General features: G+C 50.0%; 1 protein-coding gene across 7 annotated transcripts in view; it reads left to right on the forward strand.

Moving 5' to 3' along the window:
• Positions 1-14305, forward strand: part of anapc1 (anaphase promoting complex subunit 1) — a 37319-nt gene that overhangs the window by 15789 nt on the left and 7225 nt on the right. For all 7 annotated transcript variants that reach the window (XM_060073891.1, XM_060073893.1, XM_060073894.1 and 4 more), the window contains exons 18-37: positions 440-495; positions 1331-1462; positions 2741-2815; positions 3540-3647; positions 4182-4327; positions 5654-5745; positions 6037-6185; positions 6443-6521; positions 6727-6760; positions 7303-7379; positions 7831-8009; positions 8379-8474; positions 8928-9067; positions 9735-9853; positions 9938-10068; positions 10372-10512; positions 10824-10976; positions 11709-11790; positions 12542-12633; positions 13690-13824. In XM_060073891.1, the coding sequence (XP_059929874.1) occupies positions 440-495; positions 1331-1462; positions 2741-2815; positions 3540-3647; positions 4182-4327; positions 5654-5745; positions 6037-6185; positions 6443-6521; positions 6727-6760; positions 7303-7379; positions 7831-8009; positions 8379-8474; positions 8928-9067; positions 9735-9853; positions 9938-10068; positions 10372-10512; positions 10824-10976; positions 11709-11790; positions 12542-12633; positions 13690-13824 (2216 nt within the window). The remainder of the gene's footprint in view (positions 1-439; positions 496-1330; positions 1463-2740; positions 2816-3539; positions 3648-4181; positions 4328-5653; positions 5746-6036; positions 6186-6442; positions 6522-6726; positions 6761-7302; positions 7380-7830; positions 8010-8378; positions 8475-8927; positions 9068-9734; positions 9854-9937; positions 10069-10371; positions 10513-10823; positions 10977-11708; positions 11791-12541; positions 12634-13689; positions 13825-14305) is intronic.

Genomic DNA, 14305 nt, shown 5'->3' on the forward strand with positions numbered 1-14305 from the left:
AGTGTGTCGTGCGTGTCCCTGTTTGCCCCTGTGTGTGTGTGTGTGTGTGTGTGTGTGCATTCTTGTGTGTGTGTGTTTGTGTGCGTGTGTGTGTCCCTGTTTGCCCCCTGTGTGTATGTGTGTTTGTGTGCCCATGCGTGTGTGTGTGTGTGTGTGTGTGTGTGTGTGTGTTAATTGATCACCAGATGAGTTGTGGTGCTACTAATGAGATGGCCTTTATCAGGGTCTCACCTGACCTTTCCAACTCCTCAAGACCAATTAAGACGACTGCTGCACCCCGATTGGTCGGCACTATCAATTACATAGAAAATTAATTAAGGTTTCACAGATTTTTCAGCACAACCAGTCCTGCAGTCTTCCCCTACCACTGTCTTCTACTGGTTATACTGGGAGCTGCTGAGTACAACCACAGTGAAACTGTTAATTTGTCCTATTACAGTGAGGAAGTGCCTGCAGGCCATTCGATTCATCCTACCCAAGGATACAGCTATGAAGGTGAGGAGACACAAGCATGGAACCACCAGCCAGCCAGCACCTCTTACAACCACATAGCACTTCTTAGAACCACATAGCACCTATGAGAACAACTCGGCACCACTTAGAACCACATAGCACCAAAATTGTGGTGAGTGGTACAAAAAAAACTAAATGGTGGTGAGTGGTACAACGTTGTTTGTGTTCTAGTGAGGTGGTAGAACTTTGTGTTGTTTGTTTCAGGTTCTAGTAAAGTGGTAGAATGTTGTGTTGTTTGTGAAGTGGTAGAACGTTGTGTTGTTTGTGTTCTAGGTTCTAGTGAAGTGGTCGAACGTTGTGTTTGTGAAGTGGTAGAACGTTGTGTTGTTTGTGTTCTAGGTTCTAGTGAAGTGGTAGAAAGTTGTGTTGTTTGTGTTCTAGTGAAGTGGTAGAACGTTGTGGTGTTTGTGTTCTAGGTTCTAGTGAAGTGGTAGAAAGATGTGTTGTTTGTGTTCTAGGTTCTAGTGAAGTGGTAGAACGTTGTGTTGTTTGTGAAGTGGTAGAACGTTGTGTTGTTTGTGTTCTAGGTTCTAGTGAAGTGGTAGAAAGCTGTGTTGTTTGTGTTCTAGTGAAGTGGTAGAACGTTGTGGTGTTTGTGTTCTAGGTTCTAGTGAAGTGGTAGAAAGTTGTGTTGTTTGTGTTCTAGGTTCTAGTGAAGTGGTAGAACGTTGTGTTGTTTGTGAAGTGGTAGAACGTTGTGGTGTTCTAGGTTCTAGTGAAGTGGTAGAACGTTGTGTTGTTTCTGTTCTAGGTTCTAGTGAAGTGGTCGAACGTTGTGTTTGTGAAGTGGTAGAACGTTGTGTTGTTTGTGTTCTAGGTTCTAGTGAAGTGGTACAACACGTACAACGCCCCCGGCGGGCCCTCTGCCCACGCCGAGTGGAACCAGTTCGTCACGTGTCTGCTGAGTCTGCTGGGCTACAACACGGAACACCTGGGGTGGACCCGCAACGTGAGGCTGCACACCGCAACACAACACCGCAACACAACACCGCAACACAACACCGCTACACAACACTGCAGAACAACACCGCTACACAACACCGCAACACAACACCGCAACACAACACCGCAACACAACACCGCTACACAACACTGCAGAACAACACCGCTACACAACTCTGCTACACAACACCGCAACACAACACCGCAACACAACACCGCAACACAACACCGCAACACAACACCGCAACACAACACTGCAGAACAACACCGCTACACAACACCGCTACACAACTCTGCTACACAACACCGCAACACAACACCGCTACACAACACTGCAGAACAACACCGCTACACAACACCGCTACACAACTCTGCTACACAACACCGCAACACAACACCGCTACACAACACCGCAACACAACACCGCTACACAACACTGCTACACAACACCGCAACACAACACCGCTACACAACACTGCTACACAACACCGCTACACAACACCGCTACACAACACCGCTACACAACACCGCAACACAACACCGCTACACAACACCGCTACACAACACCGCTACGCAACACCGCTACACAACACCGCTACGCAACACCGCAACACAACACCGCAACACAACACCGCAACACAACACCGCAACACAACACCGCTACACAACACCGCAACACAGCACCGCAGAACAACACCGCAGAACAACACCGCTACACAACTCTGCTACACAACTCTGCTACACAACACCGCAACACAACACCGCAACCCAACACCGCTACACAACACCGCTACACAACACCGCTACACATCACCGCAACACAACACCGCTACACAACACCGCTACACAACACCGCTACACAACTCTGCTACACAACACCGCTACACAACTCTGCTACACAACACAGGCCACACAACACCGGCAACACAACACCGCACCTCCATACACAAAACACTGTCAACACCACACCTTCACACACCTCATCACCGCACAACACTGTCAACACAACACCGTCCACACAACACCGTCGACACTTGGTCCCCACCACAGTATCATCAACACAATACAACAAATAATATGTGCTTTCATGATTCTTTGCTCTGTTTAAATGTGGTTCTCCAGGTCAAATCTGTGAGTTCCTGGTAATGCCAGTAATGAGACCTGCTGCTGTGGAGGGGTTCCTGCTCTTGCCTGAAGTGGCTTTAAGGGCTGCCTTTTTAAAAAGCATAGAGACCGAGGACAATAGTCAAAATAAAGCTGTTGACCTTGCCCTCTCTCTCCTCAGCTCTGCGTTGAAGTGCCTCTCTCGCCGGTGATTGCTGCCAAGAAGGCCCGTCCGTCAGACGGGGGATCTGATGAGGTGGGCTGCGGGACCCCCAGAGTCGTCTCTTGTTCAAACCCAGCATTATCGTAGCAACAAGATTGAAGTGTTCCTACCAACAGATAGCCTGAACTGTGTTCAGCACCTCCCTGGGATGGGGGGAGGGTTACTACTCCTATCAGCTGACTGGCTAGTCGAGGCAGAGGGAAACCTTTGAACCTGGGAAAACACGGTGGTTATCAGTCTCCCCGCCCCACCGAGCCTGATAACCACAGCCTTGGAAACACATTCACATTCAGGGAGTTTAGCAGGTGCTTTTATCCAAAGCGACTGGCAATAAGTACATTTTTCATAAGAAAGTGAAACAATATATCGCTGTCTGAACAGTAATGATGTTCATAGAACCGAGTGCCAAGCACTAACAATCACTAGGTTAACCCATTCCCCGTATACAAAAAAGATGGCTAGGGTAAGATGCTACACAATTCAGTATTATAACTACAATGTGGAACAACCACATTTCCTTTCATCCGCTGACTAATTGGGTTATAAATTCCTTGAAAGTATAACCTGGTACTAAATGTTCTGCATACTTTGGGTGGAGATTCGGCTTTAAATGCTTAATCTGAAGTTTGGATTATAGTAAATACAAATGTTTTTTGCGGAAATGTTTAGATTATGCTTTTTATTTCAAATTAATATTACATGATTCAATTATTCTATTTTATTAATTTATTCTATTTACTGATGTGTTGGTATGCAGGACTGGGAGTATTTGTTGGGCAGTCAGTATCATCGACAGCATCAGTCGGTCTTTGGTCCAACAGAACCACCCCCATTGGTCGCCACGGAGACGGAGGCCCCAACCACCGTATGTATATCAAGGATATGGAGTCTGTGTATCAAGGTGTATGAGTGGAGACTATATCAAGGTGTATTAGTGAAGACTAATGTAAAGGTGTGTTAATATATACATCATTCGTATTCTATATTGACACTGGTTTTGCTCATTCTTCTCTCCTCCGTCCCTCCTCTCTCCTCACTCCTCCTTAACCTCTCTCCTACTCCCTCCTTCACCTCTCACCTCCTCTATCCTCACTCCTCCTTTACCCTCCTTCACCTCTCCTCCCTCCTCCCTCCTCTCTCCCCCTCCCTCCCCTCTCTTCTGTCCCCCTCTTCTCCCCCTCCTCTCCTCCTCCCTGCCCTCTCTTCTGTCCCCCTCTTCTCCTCCTCCCTCCTCTCTCCCCCTCCTCTTTCCTCTCTCCCCCTCCTCTCCCCCTCCCTCCCCTCTCTTCTGTCCCCCTCTTCTCCTCCTCCCTCCTCTCTCCCCCTCCTCCTCCCCCCTCCTCTCCCCCCTCCTCTCCTCCTCCCTCCCCTCTCCTCCCTCCCCTCTTCTCCTCCCCAGGTGTGCGTGGACTCCTCTGCCCCTCTGTTCTCCTTCCTCCCGTCCCTGTTCCACGTGCTCCACCTCATCTACCAGGACCTCCAGCTGGACAACCTGCAGCGGAGCACCGCCCTCACCCTGCTACCGCTGCTGCACCAGCTGGCCCGGTGGGTGGGGGGGGGGGGGGGGGGGGTGTGTTCTTTGTTGTGTGCGTGTACTTGGTCAGGGTGTGTGTGTACTTGGTCAGGGTGTGTGTGTACTTGGTCATGATGTGTGTGTGTGTGCGTGTGTGTGTGTGTGTGTGTGTGTGTGTGTGTGTGTGTGTGTGTGTGTGTGTGTGTGTGTGGGGTGAATTGCCCTGGCTGAGTGTTCACATCCCCAGCACTAATTCAGACACATGTCATTCGGTGTGCGTGTCCTGTCCACACATTAACTCAATCCATTGTCTTGAAAATGTGATGCCCATGATGTGGTCACCATGACAACAAGGCTGAACACAATAACATGGAAAGCAGAAATGTCTTATTTTTATCATTATTGAATATACTACACTATTAACCAGAATCAAACCCTTATGGCTTAGAACACTGGATGGAGAGTAGTACCAGGACCTAGACCACTGGACCTAGACCACTGGACCTAGACCACTGGACCTAGACCACTGGACCTAGACCACTGGACCTAGACCACTGGACCTAGACCACTGGACCTAGACCACTGTTAGGACCTAGACCACTGTTAGGACCTAGACCACTGTTAGGACCTAGACCACTGGACCTAGACCACTGTTAGGACATAGACCACTGGACCTAGACCACTGTTAGGACATAGACCACTGGACCTAGACCACTATTAGGACCTAGACCACTGGACCTAGACCACTGAACCTAGACCACTGTTAGGACCTAGACCACTTGACCTAGACCACTGGACCTAGACCACTGGACCTAGACCACTGTTAGGACCTAGACCACTGGACCTAGACCACTGTTAGGACCTAGACCACTGTTAGGACCTGGACCACTGCTTGGACCTTGATCACTGGTCCTAGGCCGGTCAGGGCTCACTATAAAACATGCTTAAATATACTCCAGGGCTAAGTTAAGTGTAAAGTAAGAGTGGTTGGCTCCAATCAGAGCAGCCAAACACTCTGTTGTTCTCCTGCTGATTAGAAAGTATTGATCATCAGAGGCTAAGCAGCTAATGGGTGTGTGGTGCTAACAACAAACCTTTAGGATCGCAGCCTCTCTCCCTGAGAGAATCCATACTTGATATAGAATTAGAAATCAATTTATACAATCATCATAACGATGTAATATATCACTGCGTCATCACAGTGAACCCGCCCGGGGTCGCGGTGAGGTGTTGATGCAACATGCGGGGTCCGACTGAGGCAAAGCGCGTGGTCACCCTGATGTGCCGGGTTGGGGTTGAGCCGTCTGACGGGTTCAACCCGAGGGGTCGCGGCGAAGTAACCGTGTTCTGTTCCACAGGGACCTCCGCCTGGACCAGTACATCGATCTGTACTGGAGAGACTACCCAGAATTCATCAGCAACCTCAAGGAGTCCTGTCTCATTGACCAGGGTAAGGCGTGCGGTAGCTGTCCTAGTCTAAAAGAAGGTGTTACGTTAAGTCTTACAACCGGCCCTGTTGAAACTTACTCTTACACATAGCGCACCCATTCACTCACGCTTTCACCCTCACATTCACACACAGACATCGGTATTAACCGAGGGAACAGCCAGCTGGGAGTTAGGGTGAGGTGCATTGCTCAGAGGAGGAGCTAGGGGACATAGGGGAGTTAGAGGAGGAAGTATTGTGTTCTATTAATGTCGGTGAAGGGAGTTCCTGATAATCCTCTCTCCTCGCTCTCAGCTCTGATTGGTCAGATGGTCCGTCCGTACTACCTGAAGGCGGAGCCTCCCAGTGTCTTCGGCTGGTTCAGCAGCTGCCTCTGGGGGGAGGAAGTCCCACCCTTCCCCTTACTGCCGGGCATCTGTGAGAGAACCAGGCTGCTTGTTCTGGTACCAACCTGTCTGTCTGTCTGTCTGTCTGTCTGTCTGTCTGTCTGTCTGTCTGTCTGTCTGTCTGCTATTTAATATAACTAGTTATGATCTCTGTTCTATTATAACTAATTATGATCTCTGTTCTATTATATCTTGTTATCTCTATTCCGTCATATCTCTATTCCGGCCTGTTAAGCCCTTTTAGACTGTAATGGTGATGAAGGGCTATTTGAATTGAATTATCTAATTATGATCTCTATTCTCCTTAACTCCAGAGCTATGCGCTGTACATCGTTGGAGACGTGGAGGCCACATCCTCTCACCTTCCCAAGTACCTGACCAGGCTCTCTGCAGGTATGTGCGTCTGTTTGCGTGCGTATGCGTGCGTATGCGTGCGTATGCAACAGAGGCAGACGGGTCATCAGTGGGTTAACTCGGTCTGTTCTGTGATTCAATAGAAGATGCATTCAAATCCCTGGTGATTTCATCAGGACTCATCAGACTAACAGGAGCTGAGGACGACTAACTAATCTCTCTCCCCCCTCCTTCCCCTGAACAGGTCAGAAGACCAGCACAGAACCATCCAGCCAAAGGTAAACTATGATAAATATGGTAATAATAGCAGATTATTAAAAAAACCCTGTTGTTGTGTTCAGTGTTCTTCTTCTTATTGCTCCACGTTCTCCGGTTCTGCGTGTTGTCAGTGTTCTTATTCTGTTTTGTGTGTTTGAGTGTGGTCCTGCTGCCACCTGAGTGGTACCAGGTGTGGTCCTGAGGGGTACCAGGTGTGGTCCTGAGGGGTACCAGGTGTGGTCCTGAGGGGTACCAGGTGGTCCTGAGGGGTACCAGGTGTGGTCCTGAGGGGTACCAGGTGGTCCTGAGGGGTACCAGGTGTGGTCCTGAGGGGTACCAGGTGGTCCTGAGGGGTACCAGGTGGTCCTGAGGGGTACCAGGTGTGGTCCTGAGGGGTACCAGGTGTGGTCCTGAGGGGTACCAGGTGTGGTCCTGAGGGGTAGCAGGTGTGGTCCTGAGGGGTAGCAGGTGTGGTCCTGAGGGGTACCAGGTGTGGTACCACTGTACCAGGTGTGGTCCTGCTGGTAACATCAGGTGTGTTGGTTCTGTATTGTTCGTCCAGACCAGGTCCCAGTGCTGCTGACCACCTAGGAGGTTCCAGTCTTGCTGAAAAACTCATTCTTTGGCTCTCTTCATCAGGTGAGGCTTGCATGTAATATACAGTCTACAGCTCTGATTACCCTAACCCTAACCCTAACCCTGATTAAAGGGTTAGTCTACAGCTCTGATTACCCTAACCCTAACCCTGATTAAAGGGTTAGTCTACAGCTCTGATTAAAGGGTTAGTCTAGAGCTCTGATTAAAGGGTTAGTCTAGAGCTCTGATAAAGGGTTAGTCTAGAGCTCTGATTAAAGGGTTATCTAGAGCTCTGATAGAAGGGTTAGTCTACAGCTCTGATTAAAGGGTTAGTCTAGAGCTCTGATTAAAGGGTTAGTCTAGAGCTCTGTAATAAAGGGTTAGTCTAGAGCTCTGATTAAAGGGTTATCCAGAGCTCTGATTAAAGGGCAAGTCTAGATCCGCCCTTTCTGAATAAAGGGTTGGTTTAGTCTTGAGCTCTATCGCTTTAATGATGTCTCCTGTGATTGGTCAGGATTCACTCTGAAGGACCTGGAGACAGTCCCCTTTGGGGTCGCTCTGCCGATCAGAGAAGCCATCTACCGCTGCCGGGAGCAACCGTACTCTGATTGGTCCGAAGAGGTCTGTCTGCTGATTGGAAGACAGGATCTAACCAAGCAAGCCCATAAGATGAGCCTGGCGAACAGCAAGACTGTGAGTTGAGTTCAGCCTTTCCGAGACATGGCTGTGTCTCATGCCTGATGACTGAAGCCCTGGAGGCACATCCATTATTAGCTTCAGTACCAAACATTGTCTCTCATCGAAAAATAGTACCAAGGAAAAGCGAAATAGAGTTGGCGTGTCAGTTTGGCAGGCCTCTGACTGGGGGTGATCAAACATGAAGGACATATATTGGAAGAAAAACAGAACATACAAAACAGTGAAACGGCCACCCCTACAAAATATATTGTGTGTGTGTGTGTGTGTGTGTGTGTGTGTGTGTGTGTGTGTGTGTGTGTGTGTGTGTGTGTGTGTGTGTGTGTGTGTGTGTGTGTGTGTGTGTGTGTGTGTGTGTGTGTGTAGTCTGTAGGTTCCGTTGTGTCCCTGGAGCCTTCCTCCTCATCCTCCTCCACAGAAGCAGACGAGGAAGAGGATGGCATGTCTGACATCTCTGGGGAGGTAACCAGTCAGACCAGTATTCAAGTCACACCAGGAAGAGGACAGCATGTCTGACAATAGGATTGAAACCCGATGAGGAATGAAAACAGCCAGATACTTCCTTAATGTCAGCCCTCATACCGCTGAATAGACTGTAACTAACCACCGCGGGAAAGACATCACGAGTCGACAGTCTGGCTGCCCTGCAGTACAGAGCCCCCCCTGGTGGCGTCATGTGGCACTGCAACAGAAACGGTCCATGTGAATGTGGTCATGAAAGTTAGTTTACTGCTGTTGTGCGCTGGACTTCATGAGGAGTTAGCAGTTTGATGTTTGATATCTTTTCCATGTATCAATTGCAGTGAGTTTTTGTGCTGCTTATTGCAAGATTAGATAATTCGTAGTAGTAATAATGATAATAATAATTACTTTATTCTATGAATACGAATGAGCCCCCTCTCCTCCCCTCCCCAGGTGTCGGGGCTGATCTGGAGCCAGGACCAGCGGGTTGAGGAGGTGCGTCGCCTCCTCCAGAGCTCCAGGCCGGTCCGGGTCCGAGTGCAGCAGCTCCCCGAGGTCTCGGACCACGACTTCATCGAGGAGAAGGAGAACAAGTAGGACTGTCTCTCCCTGCTGGTCTCTCTCCCTGTCGCTCTTCACCTGACTGTACTTATCACTCTCAGCCTGTTTCTCTTCCTGACTCTACGCGTCCCTCTTTACCTGTCTCTCTACAGCTGACTCTGCTTAGCTCTCTACACCTGTCTCTCTCCAACTGACTGTCTCTCCCCCAGACTGCTCCAGCTGTGTCAGAGGACCATGTGTCTCTACCTGTCTCTCTCTAACTGACGGTCTCTCCGCCAGACTGCTCCAGCTGTGTCAGAGGACCATGTATCTCTACCTATCTCTCTCTAACTGACGGTCTCTCCCCCAGACTGCTCCAGCTGTGTCAGAGGACCATGTGTCTCTACCTGTCTCTCTCTAACTGACTGTCTCTCCTCCAGACTGCTCCAGCTGTGTCAGAGGACCATGTATCTCTACCTATCTCTCTCTAACTGACGGTCTCTCTGCCAGACTGCTCCAGCTGTGTCAGAGGACCATGTATCTCTACCTGTCTCTCTCTAACTGACGGTCTCTCCGCCAGACTGCTCCAGCTGTGTCAGAGGACCATGTATCTCTACCTGTCTCTCTCTAACTGACTGTCTCTCCTCCAGACTGCTCCAGCTGTGTCAGAGGACCATGTATCTCTACCTGTCTCTCTCTAACTGACTGTCTCTCCTCCAGACTGCTCCAGCTGTGTCAGAGGACCATGTCTCTCCCTGTGGGCCGCGGTCTCTTCAGTCTCTTTTCCTACCAGCCCGTCCCCACGCAGCCACTTCCTGTCCCTAAACTCAACCTCACAGGTAACCACGCAGCCACTTCCTGTCCCCCCCCCTACCCCCAGCTCTCAGTGTGACAGGACGTTAATGAGGAGGTGTGTCTAACAGGCCGGGCTCCGCCCAGGAGCACCATGGTGGACCTGAGCAGCGGCAACATCGACGTCCCGGCCAACATGACCGCCTGGGCCAGCTTCCACAACGGGGTGGCTGCCGGTCTGAAGATAGCCCCCGCCTCCCAGGTACTAGCCCCGCCTCCCACTCTAGCCCCGCCTCCCATATTCTCTCCCTCTCTCCTCCTCTCCTCCTCCTCTCTCCTCCTCTTGTCCTCTTCCTCCTCTCCTCTCTTCCACTCTCCTCTTCTCCTCCTCTCCTCTTCTCCCCTCTCCTCCTCTCCTCCTCCTCCACTCTCCTCTCCCCTCTCCTCTCTCCTCTCTCCCCTCTCCTCTCCTCCTCCCATCCTCTCCTCTTCCCATCCTCTCCTCTCTCCTCTCTCCTTGTGTATTTATGTTTTATATGTAAGTCTTCTTTATGGTTGCTGTTAGGTGGACTCGGCATGGATCGCCTATAACAAACCCAAGAGTCCTGAACTGGCCAATGAGTACGCAGGATTCCTCATGGCTCTGGGGCTCAACGGCCACCTCACCAAACTAGCCACGCTCAACATCCACGACTACCTCACCAAGGTACACACACTCACTCACTCACTCTCTCATTCACTCACTCACTCACTCACTCACTCTCTCATTCACTCTCTCACTCTCTCACTCACTCACTCACTCACTCACTCACTCACTCACTCACTCACTCACTCACCAACTCTCCAAGGTGCACACACACATGCACACACTACCTCCAAGGTGCACACACACATGCACACACTACCTCCAAGGTGCACACACACATGCACGCACCACCTCTCCAAGGTGTACACAGTGTGGTAGTAACAGTGTTGTAGTAACCGTGTTGTACTAATGTTGGTCACTCTGTGTTTCAGGGCCATGAGATGACCAGTATCGGCCTCCTACTGGGCGTGTCCTCTGCCAAGCTGGGGACCATGGACATGTCCATCACCCGGCTGCTCAGCATCCACATCCCCGCCCTGCTGCCGCCCACCTCCACCGAGCTGGACGTCCCCCACAACGTCCAGGTTCTGCCCATAGCGGCCTGCATACAGGCTAACACACAGGCTTACTACTGCTAACACGCAGGCTAACTACTGCTAACACGCAGGCTCACTACTGCTAACACGCAGGCTAACTACTGCTAACACGCAGGCTCACTACTGCTAACACACAGGCTCACTACTGCTAACACACAGGCTAACTACTGCTAACACACAGGCTAACTACTGCTAACACACAGGCTAACTACTGCTCACACACAGGCTAACTACTGCTCACACACAGGCTAACTACTGCTAACCTACATAGTCACTACTGCTAACATACAGGATAACTACTGCTAACATAGCGGCTAACATACAGGCTAACTACCACCCCATAGCGGCTAACATACAGGCTGACTTCTGCTAACTACTGCTAACTACTGTGCTTCTCGGCTAACATACAGGCTGAATACTGTCAACATACATTCTCACTACTGCTAACATACAGGATAACTACTGCTCTATAGTGGCTAACATACAGGGTGTGTTGTGTGTTTTGTATCGTGTTGTCTGTAACCAGGGTGTGTTCTCCAGGTAGCAGCTGTCCTTGGCATTGGGCTTGTGTGTGTGTGTTGGGTTGTGTTGTGTGTTTTGTGTTGTGTGTAACCAGGGTGTGTTCTCCAGGTAGCAGCTGTCCTTGGCATTGGGCTTGTGTGTGTGTGTTGGGTTGTGTTGTGTGTGTTGTGTTGTGTGTAACCAGGGTGTGTTCTCCAGGTAGCAGCTGTCCTTGGCATTGGGCTGGTGTACCAGGGGACCGGACACAGGCACAACGCTGAGGTCCTGCTGGCAGAAATAGGTGATAAAGATAGAGATGGAATATACATGTGTACTATATACTTCGAGTACATACATACCTATAGTATAGTATAGTATACTCTGTATGTATGTATATTAGGGTTGTGCATCTCTCCTGTATAGGACGATCCGATTCGTATCTAGATACATGTGCTACGATTCGATTCAGGGACGATGCATATTAATATGGAACGATGCGATTCGATTCAATGTTCTAAAGATCCGGTGCGATTTGATGAGCTATGAATCAATCTGATAGATACAGTTGATATTAGTTTAACGTTAACAAATACATTTCTATCAATGAAAAGACGCGCGCACAAACGTACACAAACACACACACACAGATCCGCTCGCTTCCTTAAGATTAATTTTCCGATCCGTATGGAAATGGAATGATACGGGTTGACAGTGCTGTCTTGATATCAGGCTAAAGCTCGCTCGGCCGATTCGCAACGTTTGAATCGGTGCTACTACAGATTCTTCGTCATTTTAAATCGATTCAGGGGCCCACGTATCGATGTAGTCGCATCTGTGTTAATCCAACCGGATACCGTTTTGTATCTGTGAATCGTTACAGCCCTAATATATAATAATTTATAATATCTTATTTATAATATATTGTATGATAGTGTTACATAGTTTATATTATAAACCTAGTATTCTATTGTTTATGGTTGATATTTATCTATATATCTATGTGTATACATCTATATCTGTATATCCCTAGTACATGCTGTGTTGTGTTGCAGGCCGGCCCCCCGGTCCAGAGATGGAGTATTGTACAGACAGAGAGTCGTACTCCCTAGCAGCCGGACTGGCCCTTGGCATGGTCTGTCTTGGGGTGAGCTCTCTCTCTCTCTCTCTCTCTCTCTCTCTCTCTCTCTCTCTCTCTCTCTCTCTCTCTCTCTCTCTCTCTCTCTCTCTCTCTCTCTCTCTCTCTCTCTCTCTCTCTCTCTCTCTCTCTCTCTTTCTTTCTGTTTTTATGTCTCTTTCTCTGTGTGTCTATGTCTCTCGCCCCGCATGGCAGTAGTCTGACCTCTCTCTCTGTGTCTCTCTCCCAGCATGGCAGTGGTCTGACCTCTCTCTCTCTGTCTCTCGCCCAGCATGGCAGTGGTCTGACCTCTCTCTCTGTGTCTCTCGCCCAGCATGGCAGTGGTCTGACCTCTCTCTCTGTGTCTCTCTCTCCCAGCATGGCAGTGGTCTGACCTCTCTCTCTGTGTCTCTCTCCCAGCATTGCAGTGGTCTGACCTCTCTCTCTGTGTCTCTCGCCAGCATGGCAGTGGTCGGACCTCTCTCTCTGTGTCTCTCGCCAGCATGGCAGTGGTCTGACCTCTCTCTCTGTGTCTCTCGCCCAGCATGGCAGTGGTCTGACCTCTCTCTGTGTCTCTCGCCCAGCATGGCAGTGGTCTGACCTCTCTCTCTGTGTCTCTCTCTCCCAGCATGGCAGTGGTCTGACCTCTCTCTCTGTGTCTCTCTCTCCCAGCATGGCAGTGGTCTGACCTCTCTCTCTGTGTCTCTCGCCCAGCATGGCAGTGGTCTCTGACCTCTCTCTCTGTGTCTCTCGCCCAGCATGGCAGTGGTCTCTGACCTCTCTCTCTGTGTCTCTCGCCCAGCATGGCAGTGGTCTGACCTCTCTCTCTGCGTCTCTCGCCCAGCATGGCAGTGGTCTGACCTCTCTCTCTTTCCCCCCCCCAGCATGGCAGTGGTCTGACCTCTCTCTCTTTCCCCCCCCAGCATGGCAGTGGTCTGACCTCTCTCTCTTTCCCCCCCCCAGCATGGCAGTGGTCTGACCTCTCTCTCTTTCCCCCCCCCCAGCATGGCAGTGGTCTGACCTCTCTCTCTGTGTCTCTCGCCCAGCATGGCAGTGGTCTGACCTCTCTCTCTTTCCCCCCCCCAGCATGGCAGTAGTCTGGTGGGGATGACCGACCTGAATGTCCCGGAGCAGCTGTACCAGTACATGGTGGGCGGTCACCGGCGGGCCGCGCCCGGCTGCTCCCGGGACCGCCACAAGTCACCTAGCTACCAGATCAAGGTTAGTTAACTAGTACTATCTAGAGACCGCCACAAGTCACCTAGCTACCAGATCAAGGTTAGTTAACTAGTACTATCTAGAGACCGCCACAAGTCACCTAGCTACCAGATCAAGGTTAGTTAACTAGTACTATCAAGAGACCGCCACAAGTCACCTAGCTACCAGATCAAGGTTAGTTAACTAGTAATATCTAGAGACCGCCACAAGTCACCTAGCTACCAGATCAAGGTTAGTTAACTAGTACTATCTAGAGACCGCCACAAGTCACCTAGCTACCAGATCAAGGTTAGTTAACTAGTACTATCAAGAGACCGCCACAAGTCACCTAGCTACCAGATCAAGGTTAGTTAACCTGTACGGTCTAGAGACCACCCCCTAGCTACCAGATCAAGGTTAGTTAACTAGTAATATCTAGAGACCGCCACAAGTCACCTAGCTACCAGATCAAGATTAGTTAACTAGTAATATCTAGAGACTGCCA

This window comes from Gadus macrocephalus, chromosome 15 (assembly GCF_031168955.1).
Source record: "Gadus macrocephalus chromosome 15, ASM3116895v1".
Classification (NCBI taxonomy): Eukaryota; Metazoa; Chordata; class Actinopteri; order Gadiformes; family Gadidae; genus Gadus; species Gadus macrocephalus.